This window comes from Gobio gobio (assembly GCF_949357685.1).
Source record: "Gobio gobio genome assembly, chromosome: 5".
Lineage (NCBI taxonomy): Eukaryota > Metazoa > Chordata > Actinopteri > Cypriniformes > Gobionidae > Gobio > Gobio gobio.
This window is the reverse complement of record NC_137101.1, coordinates 33,947,061-33,971,039: the sequence shown is the minus strand read 5'-3', so window position 1 is coordinate 33,971,039 and position 23,979 is coordinate 33,947,061. Positions and strand designations below refer to the sequence as shown.

General features: G+C 37.5%; 1 protein-coding gene across 1 annotated transcript; it reads left to right on the top strand.

Annotated features, from left to right (window-relative positions):
* The first annotated feature begins 709 nt into the window (after positions 1 to 709).
* Positions 710 to 14,857, top strand: LOC307126773 (uncharacterized protein). The gene is made up of 3 exons (XM_079817464.1): positions 710 to 769; positions 6,273 to 6,411; positions 12,246 to 14,857. The coding sequence occupies exons 2-3, from the start codon at positions 6,327 to 6,329 to the stop codon at positions 13,901 to 13,903; spliced, it is 1,743 nt and encodes a 580-aa protein (XP_079673590.1). The 5' UTR covers positions 710 to 769; positions 6,273 to 6,326; the 3' UTR covers positions 13,904 to 14,857.
* Positions 14,858 to 23,979: the final 9,122 nt, after the last annotated feature.

Sequence of the window (23,979 nt, the reverse complement as noted above, 5' to 3'; positions counted from 1 at the left end):
TTTACAATATGCTGCTTGGTCTTATTGTTAATGTGTTTAACAATGATAATATGTCAATGCCTGTGTGTTATTTGAAATAATTTAATAAAGTAAAAAAAAAAAAAAGAAAATCTTAATTCGTCACATTATTGTAAAACATTTTTTATTTATTTATTACAAATTACACTTTAAACACTCTAAATACTTAAAAAACAAAAACAAAACAAAATTCTGCACAGATTTTTTTATGTAATATTATTATGCATCAAACACACAGGTAGAACCTCTGGAATGGAATCGGATCCTTATGTAAAGCAAAAACAAAACGAGAGAGAGAGAGAGAGAGAGAGAGAGAGAGAGAGAGAGAGAGAGAGAGAGAGAGAGAGAGAGAGAGATAACAAACACATACAAAGGAAAATATTATGCATAAGTGGTATTTTTGGCAACAACAAAAAAATCATAATATTTAAAGAATCTGTCACTTTTCTTGTTTTTGTTAATCACAGTATTTGATTCATATTTCAATTGTTTGATTTGTGATCAGTATTTGACTGATATTTGTTATAATTGATGCATGTTCTTTCAAATTAAATTGTTTATCCCATTGAAATGTCATGCTGATCACTTGTCTTTGTCTACCCACTGACATATGTTTTATTATTTTGTGTTTTCTGTATGTAAAGTTTTATGCACTGGTTTTACCGCATGAACAGGACTTTTATTTTGGTTTGGCGATTTGACGTCATAAGGCGGCGCCGCGCCCCTGCATCAGTGATTCGGCTGAAGAAAGGTTTGTGTTTTTAAGCATTTAAAGTTTAAATCGATACATACATTTGAGATCTCTACTATAGTTGTTTTGTTTGTACAAGAGCTGTTAAATTATTTATTATTGAATGAAATTGTGTAATGCTTTATCTAGCATTAATGAACTGTTTGTGATCAAAATGCGTGCACACGAGTAAGTTAACTGAAAAACGAGGCTGTTTGTTACTTATTGAAGTGTGAACCTCACTTTAAATGACACAACGCTTCCTTAAGCCATTGTTTATGTTAGACAATGTTAGAATTGAAAGACTAAATTCAGCATATCTCCTATACCTGAAGGGTTGCCACCTTCAATGTGCAAAAATAACAAGGGGTAGCAGAACAATGCCAGACTTCAATGACCCAATTGAAAACTGATTGTTTCAACACGACAACTTGACATCTTGCAACAGAGCATATTTTATGTTTATTTAGATTATTTTATTATTTTTTAAAGATATGTTTGTGCGCCTTAAGCAGTCATTCTGTCTGGAACCAGTAATCACTTTTAGACAATCCTCCTGCAGCTGTTACCTGGATCCAAATCATTTTAAATTTGTTAACTTAAATTAGGACTACTTCATGTAACTATTTGTCCCATTTTTAACTAAATAAACTAACTCTAAAATAAATCAAACTCTTTTTTATGTCATAAATAGGGTAAAAGTCAAATATTACAAACAGTATAACAGGGACATAAATTAACATTTAATGTATATAAAAGACGTGAGGACTTTGCCTCCTCAATTAAAAAAACCACTGCACACACACACATATATATATATATGTGTGTGTATGCGCAGAGTCCTCACGTTTTTTTATACATCAGATGTTAATTTATGTCCGTTACACTTCATTTTCCTGGTTAAATAAACTTTAAATAAAAAGAGAGACCAAATTTAGTTCTATTTTGTATCTTTATGTTATGTTCTATTTATTAAAATCAAGTATTCATTTCATCAAGTTTTTACACATTTTATATTTATTCCAAAATAATAACTAAAGTTAACTAAGTTACAATTTAAACAATATATATTATTTGTGAACTAATGTTCAGCTTTTCTTTTTAATAGTCAACTTATTTTCAACAGGCATCAAGCTTGTACATGTAGATTACATTTCAATTACCTAGCACAAAATTCAGCGCACGCTTTTGGGTATCTGCTTTAAGTCAATGGGGAGAGAGGAGGTGCGCAACTTCACTGGCGGGTGTCTCTGTTGGACAGTATTACTTTATAAAAACGAGTGCCTTTTACAATTGTAATCGTCATATTTTGTAATATATGCTTTGTTTTATTTTTTTGTAATATCGATTATTTTCTCTCATCCAGTTTTTTTGAGGAGGCACTGCCTGATATATATATATATATATATATATATACACACACACACACACACACACACACACACACACACACACACACACACACACACACACTCGGGCAGAAACGATTCCTCGAGTTACTCGAATTCAAAAAATCATTGAGGCAAAATCATTTGCCTCGAGGCTTGGTTTAGTCCATTTAACAACACACTACAAATTTTTTTTTTTTGTAAGGACTCTGAGTATGCGCGGATTACGGTTATATCCGCGGGTCAGGTGGGTAAAGTAATAAAAAGTAACATTCCAAAAATGCGGGTGGATAAGATATATAAATCATTAATGTATTAATTTTAATAAAGACACAGAACTCTCATTTCATGATAAAACGCTTAACTTTCGCTTTCAGCTCATTTCAAGATCAAAGACCGCAATGCAAGAGAGCGGCATCAGCACTGCTAATATAATTTCCCTATTTTTAAATGAAGACAACTGTGTTGTGCTTCAGGATGCGACACGGAAACATTTAAGTTTAATTTGTGGCAGTTCATGTGTCAGCTGAAGAGATACGAGCAACTCGAAACACATGAACAGCATGAATGGAGTTTGCCCATGCATCACCGTCATTGTGATGTGTATATGAAATGTTTAATGGGACTTTATTTACTTGATATCTCCGAAATACACCATTGTAATGTTCTCAAAGCTAGGCGCAACAAATAGCAGAACAAGCTGTAACTGTTGTGTGCGTGTGATCGCGCAGCGCTCGTGCTTTCAGAGCTGCATGCTTTTATTGATTTGCGTTATTTAAATTTCACACTTCAATCATATTTATAGCTCCTAACTTCATAAAACAAGCTGTGTAACTTACTAGGATTAATGATTAGCTCAAAATGTAGATCTGTATGTGCGATGTAGGCTACTTTATCTGAATTAAATACAAACACATCTCTCTCTTTTGCTCACATTCCAGCAGTTACTCCTCCGTGTGCTGAATAGGTTGTCGACCCTAGTTTAGGTTATTTAAGAAATGTAATTTTTAATTTTCTATATAAACAACCCACTTCAGTGTAGCTAATATGTTACAATAGCATTGCACTTAACACTAAAAATTTGAATAATTGTAATGTGACGATCGGGTGCGGATCTAAAGCAGAGAAAATCATGTGCGGGTGGATGGTTTGTTTTTATCAGCGGATTCGCTGACGTTAAAGCTGATCCGCGCGTCTCTAGTGTGCCCATCTCTTAGCCTGGATGCCAGCCAAACTTAGCCCCGCCCACAACATTTTTACTCGGGCAGTTCGGTCTGGAATTGATCGGTAGAGAAGTAATTATGCCCGAACAGAAACTGTTCGGACCAATTAAATTGTCAGGGCGGGCTTTAGACGATGATGGACAGATGATCAACAGTAACGTAATCATCCACGTCATCAAAGGCGCTTGGGTTGAGTTTGTTCTAATCCTAAACGGAGAACTTGTTCATATGCATTCACCTTTACTATTTCTCTCAGAAATGATGATCGTGTTGGTAAGTACTCTGTGTATCCTTAAATTATTTTTTTACAACACCGGCAAAGATCGTTTACACTCATCTTTTTCTTCTAACGTTAGGCTACTTATTCCAGCGTGCGTGCAGACAGGGTTGCCAACAACAAAACCTGCCCAATTGCCAACGTTCCTCAAAACTAGCCAAAAACAAGCCCAATAGCTTTCTAGGGGGGGGGGGTTCTCCGGGAAAAAAAAGGCATTTGGGGGGTAAAATATGTGTTATTTTGGCAGGGCTGGCAGCTAAAAATCGCATTCCTGGGTTTGTATATCACATAATTGGGGTCGCTTCAACCCGTGGACTTGGCAACACAGTGCTTTACTAATTACTAACGTTATGCGTCGCTCCGTTGCTCTGATTGGTTGTAGGTCTATCCAATTGAGGTCTTTCCTGGTTCGGTTGAAACACGCCCCATAATCACAGCCCAACGGAGCGGTCTCAGACTCATATTCTGACTAGAATTGAGTATGACGACGTCAGGCTACCCATCTCTACTCTTGTTCTTGTTCCAAGTTACCTTCCTGTCCAATATTTTTTGCTTCTTACAAAAGCCACAAAGCAATTTACTCAATATACTTTATACAATTTACTCACCCGAATACAATCGGGTGAGTAAATCATGGGCTATTTTTTCATTTTTGGGTGAACTATCCCTTTAAAGGGATAGTTCACCCAAAAACGAAAATTTGATGTTTTTCTGCTTACCCCGAAGGCATCCAAGATGTAGGTGTCTTCGTTTCTTCAGTAGAACACAAATTAATATTTTTTACTCCAACCGTTGCTGTGTCTAACTTAGGGCTACAACGACACGTGCGTGAAATGCGTCGACGCGTCGGCGGCACATTATTTACGTTCTAGAATGGAACAGAAGATCTAGAATAATGGCAGCTTCTGCTCCCGGGCATAGTGAAAATTATCATTTATCATATAAAGCCAGACCGCGACATTCAAAAGTGTAGGAGTACTTTAAACAGAAGCCGAATAAAACTGTGCTTTGTTCGCTCTGTAACGCCGGTTTATCACTGCGCGCGGTGGCAGAGCAGAAGCTGTGCGCGTGGAGAGCGGGAGCTTTCACACTGCCAGTCAGTGTTGCCAAGTCCGCTTTTTTCCGCGGAATTGGGCTACTTCTACACTGTTGCCGCGGGCTGTGTCTCATGTCCGCGGGTTGAAGCAAAAAAACACACATATTTAACCCCCCGAACGCGATGTTTACCAGAGAACCTCCCCGAAACGCGATTGGGCTTGTTTTGGGCTAGTTTTGAGTAATGAATGGGTGGGGTTTGTTGTGTAAACCTGGCAACCCTTCCAGTGTTCTCTCGCGCAGCTGAACTGTGGCGCGTGTATTGCAACGGTCACATTTTCCTGGGTTCTTCTCCGACCCCAGTACGTCTCGTGCTTTTATTTATTATGGGCTGCATATATCTCCTGTTAATGCGACCCGGTTCCCCTCTGTCCCAAACACATATGCATAATAACATGCTGTATATAGGTAGTTTGCATGATTAAAGTAACATTAAAGTTAAGATATGCCTCTAGCTTTAATCATTTAAATGTGTCTTTGAAGTTTGGGCTAAAACTTCTGGCAGCTTTAGTCGTTGTTTATGCACATGTATCTTCAAAATAGACGACTAGTTATACATTAACACTATGCTGAAAGCTCCTGTATGTGAACCTTTTGCAGATAAATACAAGTGCATTTTCGTTTACTATTGACACAAATCAATAAGTAAATCATACTCAACTACTATAGTAAACAACTTTTCCTAATTAGGCCTACTCTGTATACATTTTATGATGAATAGTATCATTATATATTATGTTTAAAAAGCTTCTTTTGTTCATACATTTCATTATAAAATGGCATACTATGTACACTACCCTTCCTGAAATACAATTAATATTGTCATCATTCATTGATTTCATGTTAAAATAATATACAAATTCACTACCCTCTTTTAAATACAATAATCAGTAAAAAAGAATAATAAGATTAATCTGGAAAAATAATCGTTAGATTAGTCGACTAATCGAAAAAATAATCGTTAGATTAGTCGACAGAAAAAATAATCGTTAGTTGCAGCTCTAACTCATATAATGCTTGTCAATGGGGTCTAATTCTATTAGAGTAAAAAAAAACATGGACAGACAACTTCAAATTAAACCCCGCGGCTCGTGACGACACATTGATGTCTTAAGACACGAAACGATCGGTTTCTGAGAGAAACCAAATGGTATTTATGCAAATATATCACCTCATATCAGACGAATGCTTCAGCTCTGCAGACTGCCATCACTTCCCGTAGGTGAGGTCAAAATAGCGGCCGGGTCATGGATATGTATACGTAGATTCCTCATTCGAGCGATCCACGCAGGCACTAATGAGGTATCTATGTATATATCTATGACCCGTATTCGGGTCATAGAATACGGGTCATTCAATTCGTATTCAATTGTATTCGGGTGAGTAAATTGTATAAAGTATATTGAGTAAATTGCTTTGTGGCTTTTGTAAGAAGCAAAAAATATTGGACTAGGGAGCTGATTGAGACCGAGACACACCCAGTTGTATTATTTTGGATTCCTTTTTCTTTCTGTTAATTATTCTCATCTTAAACACGACAGAGTGAAGTCAACTCCTGGTGAAGCAACTGAGATCCACGCCACACTATTGTAAAGATGGCGTTTATTAAAGAGGAGAGTGAAGACATCAAGATTGAAGAAGTATTCAGTTTGAAACAAGAAGACACTGAGGAAGAAACAGGTTGGTTTCATTCTCAAAGCTGAATTAATTGAAATGCCTCTACAGAAATGGATGATGTTTTTGAAGAATGTCACCGGAGTGTCCTAATTAAAGCAGCTTTATTTGACATGAAGCGGGTCTCTCATGTGGGCAGACATGTTGAGATCACATGACTAGATACATTCCAATGCTGCCTTTAAATGCACCTGAGAAGATCCTACTTGCAAGTTGGGCATTCGTTAAATTGAATTAACTTTTTTTTTTGTAACATTAAACCCATTATCTATTTCTGAACTCAAAATTATGAAAGCCGTTTATGCAACAGTATCTAAAAAAACATTTATCATTATTATTATTATATATTGTCATTCCACAATCCTGGCCAGTGTTGTCCTCCAAACAAATGTGGCAGTTGAATGCTATGAAAACAAAAGAAGGGAATGTATCTGTAGTCTATGCAATATAATAGGTGCCAAATTAAAAAAAAATATATATATATACACATTTAAAAAATATATAAACTATATATAATCTACAATAAAACAGCTTGCCTACCATTTAAAGCAGAAGCTAAAAAACTAAATTAAAAATGATAAAGAAAAACAAAAGTAAAGACAGATTCATTGATGCTCAAGAACAATGTCGTTTAGTACTGCTCTTCAAACGCTACATTAGATATTTACATTGTATGTAAATATCTTTACATTTACATTTATGCATTTGGCAGACGCTTTTATCCAAAGCGACTTACATTGCATTCAAGGTACACATTTTTTACATTTTTTTGTCAATTCTTTACATTGTATAAAAGCAGTCAAACATGATGGGAAAACCTTTCCACACCATGTTTCACTTGAATTGGATCAGGTTTCTATGGACAACCAAAAAGATGCCACACTTGTGAATGATAATAAATTCCTTAGGACTCCCAGAAAAAATACGTTTTGCGATGTGACGGAATCCACAAAAAAAGGACAGATTTTTACAGACAATTGTATTACTCAAAACAGCAAGAAGTGAATTTGGAAACTGCACTGAGCGTGTGCCCCCAACTTTTAAGACCTTGTACGCCAACTTCAGAATCTTCTCTTCAGGGATCCTCTGACTGCATGTATCAGTTTATCCATATCTTCTGCACAGATGTCAAATCATTCACTTTCAAGGTTTCTTTCCTCTGCGTGTCCCAGACAAGAACCTTCTTGGTGCTCATATATACAGATGGTGCCACAAACGGCTGCCTTGATAAGGAGCTCTGCAATTATTTTGCGAGTAAAATCTAAGCATTCATTAGTCAGTGTGTGTGTGTTAGAGGCTAAGAATAAGTTTCAGTTTCACCAGAGAGGAACTACTGGATATAAGGCAGCATTGGCAAGAAACCGAAACTCCATCAGCTGACAGAATGGAGAAAGAAACCTTGGGAGAAACCAGGCTCAGTCAGGGGGGGCCAATTCTCCCCTGGACAATGAAACAAACAGTGTATGATTATGATCGAGGCAGCATTACAGTTCAGAAGTGAGATTAGATTGGATCTAGGGCTGTGCAATTAATTGGATTTTGATTTTGATTTTGGCTCCCAACGATCACCAAAATAGTACAATCGAGAAAAAACTATTATTTTGCCATGTTCAGTTTTGCAATAACACTCTTATTTTGTCTTGCGTTCTGAATGAAACGCGCACGCACACATCCGCCACTCCCGAAGCCACAAACTCTCTCTCAGGTCGTGAGTCTCGTGACTCATGTGCATATCATCCGCTGGAATTTAAAAACTTGCCGCGAGTAAAGATGGCAGAAGGAGGGCAGTTACAGCAGCGTTTGGTGAGCAAAAAAGGCAAAACCAACTCCGTTGTCTGGGGACAGTTTGGCTCAACATGCTACGTGCAAGATTTGCTACATGGTAGTGGCTGCAACGCAAGGGAACACCACAAATTTGTTTAACCACTTGAAAATTAAACACAGAGTGACCTATGACAATCTAATAAAGAAACAAAAACTGACGAGAGCAGGGGTGCTGTGTAAACGTCCTTTTTTTCCTTCATATTTTTCAAATAATTCTCTCTTTGTAAACGTTGTTTAATGCATGCGAGTGCTGTCTTATGTTCGAATATGACCAGTCATTTTCGCCGTCATCACCCGGGTTTAGTGCCAGAAAACGCGAATGAGAAGTAGCGCGCGCTTTAGGGCTGGGTAAAAATATCGATTCATCAATGCATTGCAATTATTTGTTTCTCAATTCAATATCGATTCATCAAATCCTATGAATCGATTCAGCCCACCGGCCAGTGGCGGCGCTGTGGGTAACACTCTAGTGAGAGCGTTCAGCGTTGTACAAGACACGCTTTACAAAAACAGCAAGATGGCAGACAGCAGCTGCGCTCCGTTCAAGCCTGCACCGCCAACGTTAAAAGCCGACGTTTGGGCTCATTTTGGATTCCACTGTAACGGCCGTTTCACACCGCAAGCGTGAGCAGCCCGTATTTTTTCGGCGCCCATGTTAATCAACGAGTGCATTCACACCGGGAGCAGGAGCTTCGCGTGAGCAGCAGTGTGTTTTAACAAAAACTGAAGAGTGTCAGAAAAGAAAATTAAAAATAAAAAGATATTTGTAGAAGATTTACCCATTAAACCGTTTTAATTAATTAGCTTGGGTTAAAGTATATATATATGTATGTATGTATGTATGTATGTATGTATGTATGTATGTATGTATGTATGTATATATAGGCTATTATTTTAGGCTACACAGAGAGGTCTAGGCTCTAGCACTATAAATCAAACGAGTGTGCGTTTTATTTTTGTCTACGGAGTTTGCTGTCTTCTAAACATCGAAGTATGAATGAAACCACATGATCGCAGTTTTCTTGGTTGTGTTTGTCGTTTACCATTTACATGCAAATGTTGCAGCCTACACCTCCCCATGTTAACAAAGTTTCAGAACTATCAAGTTTATAAATGACCACCTTCTAAAAACAAATATAGGCTAGTTGTCTTTATAAAGAAATGCTCACATATGATATAAGTGAGCATTATATGTAGCGTTGGAGCCGGGACAGGAAACATGCTGGGGTCAATATGTTCTTAAACATTGGTAATACTGCACACATTATTTAAAAATATACTCAGGTACTTCATTACTTGTGTATTTACTTATTATTGAATCGATATCGAAGCTAATAAATCAATATCGAATCGAATCGAAGCCTCAAGAATCGAAATCGAATCGAATTGTCAAATTTCTAACAATACCCAGCCCTAGCGCGCTGAGAAAATGTGTCTCTGTGCACTCATCCGAAAGCGCGCACACGTCTTACAGCGCGCAAATATTGAGTTCTCTTTCAAGTCTTGCTCTTGAACGGACAAACTCACACAAAACGTATGTCAACGTCCATCTTGATGAGTGTTCTAGCAGACATAGTCTTTATATGCCTTAAGTAAACTTTATACAGTCGAGAAAGATGACGCATATCCGAGAATTAGGTCTTAAAGGGGCAGTAGCCTTTACTGCTGTCTGTTTAATGTCAAACAACAAAAGACAAGGACATCACTCACTGCTCTTGATTGAATAGCTTTTGTAAGTTTAATAGGATTAATCTTTAATTTATGCACTCACATATGCAATGTTATTTTACATTTGATACATTTCTGTACCTGAAAACTAATGTTAGACGTACCTGAAAAACCTGAAAACCATATCTAGCCGAACCATATTGTTGATCTTATTTATTTGTGGTTATCATTTTTACTTGAATACTTTTATACTTTGATTTGAATATGTTATAATATTTATTTTAATAGTTCAAAAAGTACAACAAATGTTACAATTTCAATTGAATTGTTGAAAGGTGTCTTTTTTAACAAATGCAACACATTCCCAAAGTCATGTGAAATAATCGTGTTACATAATCGTGATTTCAATATTGACCAAAATAATCGTGATTATGATTTTTTCCATAATCGAGCAGCCCTAATTGGATCATTCAGAATCTTTATCCAGTTTCATCTGGTTGAATATCGGAGTCATCACGCCGGTATGGAGACGGGTTTGTTGAGGATCTGTTTCTCAACAAACTGGCTGTTGTTTCGATGAGGCCTAAACAGGAGAGTCTAGTTGGGACACTTAATATTCAACAATATTATTAATCTGCCTGCATTGACAACATTCTAAGAGAACTGAACTGTGCTGGACAATGACATCGCTGTTTTCCCCAGAGCGGCTGTGTTGATAAATTAACTACATTTACTTTTTTTTTACAACAGAAATAAACCATCACTGAATTTTCACTATGACGCTATTTTATTCTAGATCTGCTGTACAGTCTAAACAAACTTTGTTGCATTATTTTCCTGTTATCACTGTAAAGCTGCTTTGAAACAATCTGTATTGTAGAAAGAGCTATATGAATAAAGGTGACTTGACTTGAAAGTTTTGGGACGTGTCCTAAAGAAAACAAAGAGTTAACAATATTGATAAGAGGTTTTGACATTACAGAAAACACCTCTTTTCAGTAGCTTTGTCTGTATAGGATTTAGCATACATGTTGTTGCAACCCTGTACAATGCGAGTAAATCACTCGCGTATCTGAGTAAATCTTCACTCGGGCGACTAAATATCATTAGCCATTGGCGAGTAAATTCTAAGCATTCATTAGTCAGTGTGTGTGTTAGAGGCTAAGAATAAGTTTAGCATAGATATATTTTCACTCGCTGAACACTCAGAGCAACATAGTTTCGCTCTCTGATCAAGCGATTTGTCTATTTCAGTTCTACTCAACGAATGCGCAGCGTACCTGTGTGTGAAACTCTAGTGTGAAGGCGAAACCTCTCCGTTCCTCTGAGAGTGCTGTTTCTCAAACACACACGCACGCAAAGAGAGAATCTGAAAAATCACGCAGAATCGACACGCTACATGTGAATGATATTCTTTGTTGTATTTTCCTGTCAAAATAACGGAGTTTATTTGGAAATATTCGGCTTTTAAGAACAAGCAGAAGATATGTGTTTTGATGTATAATATGGTATGTGATATAAACGGCAATCTCAATGGCTGGCTCTCATCTATAACTGTCCCTGTTTTGATTTCAGCAAATCAGTTTGAGCGAACACAGACAACGTGATTAATATTCATGAACCCAGCAGCTCATAATTTCTTTGTGTTGTATATTGTTATTAATAGTAGAATTAGTAGTATTATTATTATCTTTTAATAATAATTATCAATTTTCTTTACAGAAACACTGAATGAGCACCACCACCAGTCCTATATTTGGTTAAAAGGACAAACTATGCATTCATACATTACATGAATAAGTTTTAGTTCTAATTACTAATGTTCTGTCATTAAATAGTGCTTGATAATCATCATAACATAATATAATGCTTGATTGGGTGGAATATATATATATATATATATTATATATATTAGTGCTGTCAAACGATCAATTGCGTTTACTCACCTGGCAAATAAAAGTTCATGCTTTTATTATATATGTTTGTGTACTGTGTATAATTATTATATATAAATACACACACATTCATGTATACATTTAAGAAATATTTTCATGTATATACTGTATATTTATATAATTTATTATATTAATATTTTATATATAAATATAACACATTTTTCTTAAAGATATACATGTATGTGTGTGTATTTAAATATACATAATAATAAAACACAGTACACACACATATAATGTAAACTAAAAAATGTACTAGCCAATGGCAATTATTTTGCCAAGGTGTGCGTAGAGGGTTGTGTTGGTTTTGATGCTTTAAATGTCTAAATGTTTTGATGTCTGTTGCTCTGGGTCATTACACTGAGGGTAACTTGTATTTGTCTCTTTTTTCCTTAGACCTGATGCCGCTAAAAGAGGAGAGTGAAGTACTGAATGAAATTGAAGAGAAGGTTAAAATTGAGAAACATGATTTCATAAGTGGAGAAAAATCTTGCTCACAGACGGTAAAGAATCCCTTACGAAACAGAGCTCAGAAGAAGGCAACTAAAAGTTATTTCTCCTGCTTTGAGTGTGGAAAGGGTTTCAGTCAACATGGCGACCTTAAAGTCCACATGGGAATTCACAACGGAGAGAGCCCTTTCACCTGCCAACAGTGTGGAAAAGGTTTCACTGAAAAAGGAAGTCTTAAAAGGCACATGAGAATTCACACTGGAGAGAAACCTTACTCCTGCCAACAATGTGGAAGAAGTTTCACTCAAAAAGGAAGTCTTAACAGGCACATGAGAATTCACTCTGAAGAGAAGCCTTTCACCTGCAAACTGTGTGGAAATGGCTTTAAAGCAGAACTAAACCTTAGGTATCACATGAGAATTCACACTGGAGAGAAACCTTACACATGTGATCAGTGTGGAAAGAGTTTTAGATGTAAAGTAACCCTTAATTGCCACATGAGGATGCACTCAAGAAAAGACTGTTTTATATGTCAGCAGTGTGGAATGAATTTCCCAGATAAGCAATGCCTTAACATGCACGTAAAAACAATTCATGCCGGAGAAAAAACTTTTAAATGTGACCAGTGTAAAAGAAGTTTCCAATTCAGTAAATGCCTTAAGACTCACATGAGAATTCACACTGGAGAGAAGCCTTACTCATGCTCTCAGTGCGGAGAGAGTTTCACTTATAAAGCAACCCTTGATTCCCACATGAGAATTCACACTGGAGTGAGCCGTCACACATGCAGCCTGTGTGAAAAGAGCTTCTCACACAATGGAAATCTAAAGACTCACATGAGAATTCACGCTGGAGAGAAGCAGTTCATATGTGTTCAGTGTGGAAAAGGTTTCACTCGTAAAGAATCCCTTGATTATCACATGAGGATTCACTCAAGAGAAGACTGTTTCGTGTGTAATCAGTGTGGAAGGAGTTTCCCAAACAGGAACAACCTTAGGAGACACGTTAAAACTCATGTTGGAGAAAACCCTTTGATGTGCCATTACTGTGGAAAGAATTTTACACATAAAGGAAATCTGAAGACTCACATGAGAGTTCACACTGGAGAGAAGCCTTTCACATGTCATCAGTGTGGAAGGAGTTTCAGACATAAAGTAAGCCTCCAAACTCATATGAGACTTCACACTGGAGAGAAGCCTTTCACATGCCATCACTGTGGAAAGAGTTTCACGCATAATGTAAGCCTCAAAACTCACATGAGAGACCACACTGGAGAGAGTTTCACATATCAAAGAGACCTGAAACGTCATTCGCAAACTCATTCTGTAAAGAAATTACAGCGTTCCGACAAAAGGTGTGACAAAATGAGCAAATTTAAAAATCGTTTGAGCGTTCACTCTGGAGGAAGGCCATTTAATTGTGATCAGTGTAATAAAATGTTTATTTTGCCATCACACTTAAAGATGCACTTGAAAACGCATGCGGATGTGAGACCCTATTTGTGTTCCATATGTGGAAAGAGTTATAAATGGCTCGGCCATTTAAAATGGCACCAGAAAACACGTATCTGTGTAAAATTAAAGCTACGTTCACACCGTAGATGAATGTGGGCCAAATCTTTGGCTCAAATATGATTTGTTGAGACTGTTCACATAATCTGTAGCCTGGTTAAAACCAGACCATTCTCAGTAGTAACTGAGTTATGGTCTGGCAAAGCTTCATAGACAAATCATTTCCAAAGGGGCGTCACCAACGGGCGTCGCTCAAATGCCTCTCGGCACAATTGGATAGACCTAAAACCAATCAGAGCGATGAGGGAGATGACGTTTGCAGAGCGAAGGAGAAACAGCTGAGACTATCAGCTGGCCGTTTCTCAATATGCGTTCTTGTCTGTACTTGTGTTCTCAAATAGGAAATGTCCCCGGTTTCCATTTCAGAAATCTGGTCACTTTACCTAAACCACATATTAATGTTTAATATATTATTTTTAAAATGTTAACGAAAAGAGGCAGGGTGTTTTATACTTAGTTTTATTATAAATATATAAGATAATCAATGTAGGCCTAGCTATGCGTTGCCTGAACCACATTCGTGTGGCTATTATTATGTTTAATTATTATAATTTTTTTTAATGAAATGAGGCAGTGGTGTTTTTTATGACATATTTCGTACGCGAACTTCTGACTTACCAAGTTTGACTCCGGAGAATGAACTCCCGAGGACGGGAGGACACTAGTCCGCCTACTATGCTCTTGACAGTATGACTCACTATATATTTGTATATGTAGTGCAGGCAATGCATATTATCTTTAATGCATGTTTATAACAAAACGAAATATAAAAAACCCAGCCTCTTTTCGTTTACATTTACTATGCTCTTGACAGTATGACTCACTATATATTTGTATATGTAGTGCAGGCAATGCATATTATCTTCAATGCATGTTTATAACAAAACGAAATATAAAAAACCCTGCCTCTTTTCGTTTACATTTAAAAACACACACACACACATAATATAGGCTATGATTATCACTGTAATAAATTAAATATGACACAAAATACAACCCAGTCTCTTTTTGTTAAATGTCAGTTTATGTGTGATCATCCATAGCAATCATAAAAGTATAAGTAAAAGGTATAAGAAGCTATACAATAAATAAAGCAATTCAGTCAAAGTCAGCGCCAGGAGACTACAACGGTAAAGTTTAATATCTTAAAAATATAAAGTTATGAAACTTCACTTTGCCCACAGACAAAACGATCTGTCTAGGAACAAATTATAGATTAATGAGAGCAAAGATCAGCCGTTAGATCTACACAAGACGAGACGGTTTAACCACTACAGAGACATCAGAGCCAGCGGCAGACGGCAGAAGGACTGGCCGAGGAAAGGCGCCTCTCGGCGGGCTCAATGATCAATTGAGCGCCGCTGAACCACTGGCGCTCACAACTCCGAAAACGGCAGATAAAATTTTAAAAAAGGCGCTCTCTTTATAAATAAACCACATATTTGAGCTTTAAACAACTACATTCACGCCTGAAAAGGACTTAAAACTATATTTTGTAAAACATTAACACTACCAGAGGGCTCTCGCTAAGACCCATTCGTTTAGCCACCAAAGGGCCAAGCTGGTATCAGACTTTTGCCGAATCCAGTCGGTAAGACAGCGATAACATCTTTTTTAGATATGAAGGCTTCGAGTGTTGTTCTTTGCTCGGGTTTTAACGAAAAGGAAAAGTTTAAATCGCTTAAAACAGACGCGATAGCTGATTCGAACGAGTGATACTCCACAGTAGCGGCAAATCTGCTTCAATGTCGCTGCGCTGTCGTCATCGTGTAAAGCCCGCCCCAACGTTTCTAATTGGTGCCGCGATTTCTAGGGTTTAGAAATGGGTTTGAATGGACTCTTTGCCAGACTACTTGCAGAACAAATCTAAATTTGCCGGAAGTTGTCTGGGTTTTCCCAGGCTACATAATCTGTGGTTGGAAGAGCAAGACACTGAGTGGGTGTGGCATCAGGCCTCAGAAAGGCATTTATTTAACAGAAAACTAAAAGTGAAAAGTGTCTAAATAAACAGGGACTCTGGTGCCCTCACCATGCTGGGGAATTGTAAAGGAGGGGCAGTGTTCAGTCAGGATTGGTCCGGGTAAGAGGACAGGGTCAGCGGCCCATCAGCGGGGACACACATGGTTCTAATACAGACGTGGGTCTGATGACTCAAGCACTCACGGCAGTCTCTTTCCCTGCTGGTGTCCTCTTGGTTTGTGTGGAAGATTCCTGCACTGCTGAGTACTCAAGTTGCCGGATTTTTTCACGTTTTGCTGCTGAGTAGCTAGGATGTCAAGCTGCCATTCCCCGCTCACACGCTGCATCCCCAGGGATAAATAAATGCCTCTCTGAGATCTGTGCCACACACTGTCTGTCTTGCTCATCCTCCCCACAGACCTTTTTGTGGCTCATACTTGTGGCGTAGATACTTGAACAGGTGACACTTCTACAACATTTCTTCCATGTCTTTTATTTGAATTCTTCAATTTTTACTTTGACCTTCAGGCTGTTTATTTTCTTTTTTTGATGTACATATAAACTCATGGCCACACCTGATAATTTCCTTTGCTATAGTTTTAAATACTAAGTGGTAACGGTAGATGCCTAATTGTGATTATATAGAGGCATGTCTATAAATATTTGATTCAGTTTAATATCTTGAAATCAAAAGATTCTAGATTTAAAAAAAACTTTTGTCTTGTGGTGAAATTCCACTGTGTAAATGGAACTTTATCAATAAAATGGCCATGAACATTGCACTGCATTATTCAATTAATCTTTAATTAGAGAAAATGTCGCCACCTTGGAATAATAAGGTTCTATCTGCATTCTGACTGGTTTGGAGGTATTGAGCTTTAAAGTTTTTTGCATTCCATTTGACTGTGTAGAAAGAACCTTTTTATTTTCTAAATAAAAAGTTCCAAAAAACTTAAAAAACAACATCACATAATATAAAGAAGTTGTCACAGAATAAGAATATGTGAATAACTCAATTTTGACAAAAATGTCAGATAGAACCTTATAATTCCAAGGGGATTTCCAAGGGGTACTGTTGGGGCTCATTTGATGACATCTGGAAGCTGGTTCTAGCTGCGGGGGTCTCGTCATTGATCCTAGGTGTTTTTAGCTTATTCAATTAGTCCAGTTGATTTCTTTAACACAGTCAAGTCACCTTTTTATATTGTGCTTAATGCAATACCGATGATTTCAAAGCAGCTTTACAGGGATAAACAGGAAAATAATGATTTGATGCAAACAGTTTGATTATGTTGTAAAGCTGCTCTAAAAAGAAAATAGTGTCATTGATTCAGTGAACACAGTGCACACTGTTTCAATACACCTTTACAGAAAAATAATGTTTTGAATTTGTTAAGGTCATTATTGAATAGTCTTAAAATCTTCATATCTTCATTGGGCAACTCACCTGCCTGTAACTTTCTAGTAATCCTGAAGACATTGATTAACCTGTTCAGGTGTTTGATTCAGTGGTGTAAAGTATTTGAGCAAATTTTATTATTTACTGTACTTCTATCTTTTTGGCTACTTTTTGGGTGGTTTATATCGCCATCTACAGGGCATTGAAGGCTCTATATGTTGTGCGTTTTGCCCTTACCCAACCAAACTTGTCAACAAGTCTACTTTACATGAATATGTCCATTAACAGGTAGTTGCTGAATTTTTTTTAGGCTTTAATTATAGTTAATAGGGCTGTGACAATACACTTAGTTCACAAGACGATACACGATATCGGGTAAACGAGAGTGAGCCATTTCCATTTGTACCCTGCCAACTAACGCAAAATGGCACCTGTTTTCGAGTACAAATTAACAGAACTTGCATTTATTAATGCATTGAATAACAGATAAAAATTACATTTAATTTTTGCCTTATATTGTGAGCTCACGTAGCAGTAGTATACATTTGAGTGTGACGTCTTCTTTTCTAATCTTCAGTTAATTTCATCTAAGGCTGTGGCTAAAGTCAGTTGTAGTTCTTGTGTTTTTCTTTCCTTCGGTGATTCTGCTCATTATCATCAGGTGTTCATCACTATCGCTCAATTATCACTTATTTAATCACTTAAAGGTGGGGTAAGTGGTATTTCAAAACTGCTTTAGAAAAGTGTCTCAGGTCAAGTACCAAAACACACTATAGCCAATCAGAAGTAAGGGGCGTGTCTACTAATGACGGGGAGAATATGAGAGTAGTGCACTAATGCTCAGTGCACGTCATTATTCAAAAGACACGACACAGGACGGACATTAGCCGGGTGACAACAGAAATGGCAGATAAAAAACAAATGTGGAAGATGTCTGTGGAACAAAATAAGTCTTACGATCAGGCTAGAAGTAGGACCCGTGTAAATATCTGATTAGCTTTCCAGCGCTGGAGAGAACTCAAGGAGCTAAGGTCGAGGTTGCTTTATTTCTTCTCGATAGGCAAGTAACATTGATTTTGTTTTGTTTCACAGAACTAATATATGCTGGCTTTTGCTTGAATACAGTGCCGGCCCGTGGCATAGGCGGAATAGGCAAATGCTAGGGGCGTCATTCATCCATAGGGGCGCCAAAATGTATTACTGATAGTATTTTATTAATATTAATTTGAAATATTACCAAATAAAGCGCAAAAAAAAACCTAACTAAGTCCCCCCTTCCCGGTCGGCCTCATCAATCTCCCCCCGCCGATCTACTTGAAGTGCGTCAGAAATATAACGCGCGATCAGTTTATCGTTAGGGGAATTTGTTGTGTTGCGTCGCCTCTCGCCGCATCCAACGCAGACAGGATTGCTTTCATTTTTTAGGGTGCTTGGCCGTTCGCGCCAGGTGTTGACACGGTGTAAGTTGCCTCATTATTATTGACGGATGGCCGAATTGAAGTGTCAAAAAAGACAGAAGCCCTCTGATGCAGCGAAGATAAGGGATAAACTACTCTTCTTACGTAGTATTTGTCTTGTTTCTAGTCTAAATATCTAGAAATTCTTAAATCAAGGTGCATTTACTAGATAAGTAAAATGACAAGATATTTTTCTTGTTTTCTTGAAAATAAAATCAAAATGAAGTGAGTTTTTGCTTAAAAATAGCAAAATTATCTGCCAATGGAGTGAGAAAAATAATCTGGTTTCTGATTGAAATCTTGTTTCTGTCCCAAACAGAAATAAGATTATTTTTCTCACCCCATTGGCAGATAATTTTGCTTGTTTTAAGCAAAAACTCACTTCATTTTGATTTTATTTTCAATAAAAGCTTCTTTTTTTTTATTCCAGTTATTTTTACCTTAAACTTTATGCAAGCAGCTGTTCTGGGTTCTCCAGAAGCCACAGCCAGTGTAATTTTGTAAAAAATAAATACAATAAAAATATTAAACGCATGTAATATCACTTTTTTAATAGCCTAATGTTTTTACTCTGCAGTTTTAAGGGGGTGTATAGCAATTTTAAAATGTGTTTGCCGAAATTAGTAATGATATTTATATACAGGTTTATTTAAAATAGCAACATTTTATGTAAAATTCACATTAAAGGTCCTGTTCTTCGTGATCCCATTTTTCAAACTTTAGTTAGTGTGTAATGTTGCTGTTAGAGCATTTATAATACCTGTAAAATTATAAAGCTCAAAGTTCAATGCCAAGCGAGATATTTTATTTAACAGAAGTTCCCTTTCAAAGCCTACAGCGATCGGCTGGTTAGGACTACATCCTGGTATTTCCTGCTTTAATTACGTCAGTAGAGCAGTATGTCGACTAACCTCCGCCCACAAGAACGCACGAAAAAGGGGGCGTGGTCTTGTTGCTCCCGCGTGGAGAGAGGAAGTGTTGCGTTCGGTTGCGTTCGTATAGCTTGTTTGTTGCCATGTCGTCGAGACGCTGTTATTTTCATCCCGGAGTCAAGTCACCTTTGTTTGGCTTTCCCAGGGACGCTGTACTTAGAGATCATTGAGCGCATGCATCCCCGTTATGGTGAGAGGCGTGACCTTTCCGGTAACGTGCGCTCTGCGTGCCCTAAGCTGCTGTCCAATCACAACACGGGAACCGCTGGCACAATCAGAACTCGTTACGTGTTTCTGAAGGCGGGACTTCATAGAACAGGGAAATCTTTCAAGCCGTTTTGAGGACAGTGAAAACAGCAGTATACAGATAAGTAAATTGTGTGAAAAATACTGTGTTTTTTTACACGCGAAACATGAACACATTATATTGCACACTGTAAACACAATCAAAGCTTCAAAAAAACACGAAAAACTGGACCTTTAAATATAAACATTTCTCAGTTGAATTCCTGGTGAAAACATGAATGCTCATAGTTTAGTGGAATATTGCTGCCATCTACTGGAAAACAAACACTTTTGCTTGTTCTAAATGAATAGTTTGTGCATGAATGTTAGATGCACTCTTGCTCTTTGTGTTTAGGCTGTAATGTGGCATTGGTGCAATTTTTGTACAGTTTTACTATCATCAGCCTTTAAAAAATAAAAAATAATATCATGAACATAATGACGGGGTAGAATGGACTGGACATAATATAAAACAACAACAATAAAAATAAAACATCAGTACAAGTGTTTCCACAACTTAAGACTGATAACGTGTAGTGCTAAACCTTGATACAAGGGGCACAAAGTAAAATCTTGCCTAGGGCAGCAAATTGGTCAGGGCCGGCCCTGCTTGAATATGTTCATGTTTGCTTGCTTGTCCATTTGTGATCGTATTGTCATTCACTTCAGCTATGATAATTACCCATTTCCACACCGTATAAGCCTGGAGCGTCTAAACCTCCTCACTGTCTGTTTCAAGCGTCAGCTCCCAAAGTGTGTCCGAAAAGTAAGATAATATACTCCTAATATGTTTGTTTCCTTTGGTTCCTCTTTTCATGATCGATATAGCCCTCTAATCTTGTCATATTTGGAATATGTTCGTTAGTTGGTCTGTCATGCTCATGCTATCGAGTTGTTCATGAGAACTGTGTTTGTATTTTTGGGATGTAAGGAATGACTTTTTCCACTGAACATTCAACCTGGATTACCATAGTAACACACATTGCTTTCACTTATTGATGACATACCCTAGGCCGGCTGGCACAGCAGATTCCGCCATAGTCGTTGCCTGGGTTACGTATGTGTAGGGCGGAGCTATCAAAAAAGGGGCGTGTTTGTTTTGGTGATTTAAAATCAACATCGGTTTCCAGAAAGCACTTACAACACATTTAACAATATAATTATTTTCCAATGATCATGCTGTAAACTAGAAATGTTCTATAACTCATTCAGTTTGTGTTCTGTTTCAGTCCACACAACGTTCTGTAATATTTGAGTGCACATTTTTTATTTAGTACATAACTGTTAGGGTTTACAGTGTGTATTTTTCAGACAATAAATGCTGAATGACAATCAATAATATACTATTTAGAAAGTGTAGCCTTTTTAGTTGTCAAAAGTTTAATACTAAGGTATATGATAAACTGTAGGACTGGGTGATATGACTACAGCTCCAGAAGAAGAAAAAAAAGAGACCACTGCAAAATGATCAGTTGAATAAACTCTAAACCAGTGGTTCTCAAACTTTTTATACCAAGTACCACCTCAGAAAATATTTGGCTCTCCAAGTACCACCATAACGACCAACATTAAAATACAGTAGCGTAGTAGGCCTAACTATTCAGCTACAGCTCTGCACAGTTCAAAAACGAGGCAGTTTATCCCTAATAGGAATATGTATTGTTGACAGCCAATTTAACATTGTAAATGCAGTTTGTACATTAACACTGCACTGTGCTTACATACAGGTAAATAAAATAATGATTAAATTAAAATGTGTTGTATCTAAAAGTTAAATTAAAACTGTAATGTACTTAAATGTAAAAAAAAAAAAAAAAGTTTACTCAAATAAAGATTAAATTAAAATGTATTGTTTTAACATTCATTTATATTTAAAGTCAAAGTTAAATATTTGTTCTGAGTTTGTCACACCACAGAAAATGTGTTATTAAATGTGTGCCAAATTTAAATTATATTAAAAAAAAATTTAAAAGCCAAGCTGAAACCACAACCCCTAGCGGGAAAGTAGCAGTAAGCACACAAGACAACTGGGCAGGCAGTGGCACGTACTGCAACGATGGCACCAGATGTTGGTGGGACGGGCGGATGAAGTCCCGTGTCGGACTGGCAGTGGATTATCAGTGAATCCCAGTTGTCTCTGATGAACGTTTTTAAAACTATCCGGTGTAAAACAACCATTGCAGAGGCAGGTGTTGGTGGTGTTCAAGGTAGCTGTTCACAAAATTAATCCACCTCTTCTTGATATCAGCGGTTTTGTTTTTTAAAATAATTTATATATGTTTTTACAATTAAGTAATATGCATTTACATGATGAAGGCATAACTAGCTAGCTAACTGTAGGCTGTAGTAACTAACGGTAGTGACAGCAACGCGCGATTGAATGGGGGAACTGAAGCGAATGCGCTCTAACGTTAGTTGTTATAATGTTAGGGGAGGGGCCAGGCTCAGTGGCTCCAGTGCGTCATCGAGCCACTGTTTTAGTACAACACAGTTCACAGTCTTTGTAACGTGTTTCAGCAATACATTTCTTACATTTATTATGTGTTTAGAATAGAAACTAATTTTAGAATCGCGTTTACAGCAACTTTAATTTAGTGATTCCTCTGCGTACCACTAGAGGGAGCCTGAGTACCACTAGTGGTACGCGTACCACACTTTGAGAACCACTGCTCTAAACTTTACATTTCTATGTTAGGAAAACTCCATATTTCTAGTCGACTATACTTAAAAATGGGAGTTTAAGTTTGTTCAACTTAATATATTATGTTGATTGAACACGCATGCAACTTAAATTGTTAAATACTTCTTTCAAGTAATAAAGTATTCTCGTAAGTTTTTAAAATGCCATTGAAAATACATACGGGTAAGGGGTTCGAATGCGGGTCGCCATGTTGCCCCTACATCTTGAAAGTACATTAGCCAAAGAGGGACATACCCGTAAATTCAAGCTTCGCCTTTCGAGTTTTAACACTCAATGGCACCGTGTCGAATGTGGACGAGGTCGAACACAACAAAAACTAACAGAAACGCATACATACAGAACTCACATACATGGGTAAGATGTAAAGTTAAAGTGGTTGAAGAACCGGATCAGAACAGAGGAATGGAGCTATGCAAAACACCTGAGAGAACCATCAGTTATGACTGCAAGTTCCTTTGTCTGAACAAAGCGATTTTGTATATCGTACGTTACTTTCATTTGCCTGAGCGGTTGAAGGATGCCCGGACATACTGTCGCAGGAGAAAGTCTTGATAGTTCGTCCGATGGTGTTGAAGTTGCATTTGATTTCTTCTGTGTTGACTGAAGAAAATACGATGAACTTGCATGGTTAGTTTGACTCCGTTGTGGTAGAGGAAGTTGCACGTGGCTTGAGGTCTTGGACCTGATGATCCGCGACCGTGTGATCGGATTGGGTTTCTGGTCACACACACGCACATGGCTTGATGTGTGTGTAGGCCTACCAGCCTGGCCTGCTTGGCCAGCTGACAGACAGCAGAGGTGATGCGTCGGTCATCTATCCAGAGAGAGAAAGAGCCATTGAAGAGTGTCTCTCATTAAAGGTCTAGGACAGGTCACACCCCTCAGGGTGGACTTGACCATCGAGGAAGGCCAAATCTTCCAAGTGGGACAATTCCTCTATTGGAGATTTTATGGCTTTTGGTTTCAAGCATGTTCCTTTGCATGTGCCGCTGGATTGGTTGCAGATGAAGAAACTATTGAAGATTCTTGTAATACTAGTATGTTGTGCAGGTATCGACATATCATATACAATGTTTCAGATCTTTAAATTACTAATACAGTTCACTTGAAGGAGTGAATGAAAACAAGTGAGCAAATTCGGACAGCCGCAGTATGTACATCGGCTGTACACTCGTTATTGCGGTGCAATGTGGGATAGAATGAGTGCACTCAATAACGTCCACTATGGTTTCGAACACCACTTCATAAAAAAATACCATAATTCATAAATATGGCATACAAATGTTCATGTTCATTAATTTCATTTCATTCTTTATTTAACCAGGTTAAAAACCTCATTGAGATAAAATCTTATTTTCAAGAGTGACCTGGCCAAG

Bases quoted from the DNA above. Each gene is read 5' to 3' on its own strand.
- LOC307126773 (XM_079817464.1), top strand. From the start codon at position 6,327: ATGGCGTTTATTAAAGAGGAGAGTGAAGACATCAAGATTGAAGAAGTA. The intron at 6,412-12,245 runs GTTGGTTTCATT...TTTTTTCCTTAG, and splicing joins AGACACTGAGGAAGAAACAG to ACCTGATGCCGCTAAAAGAG.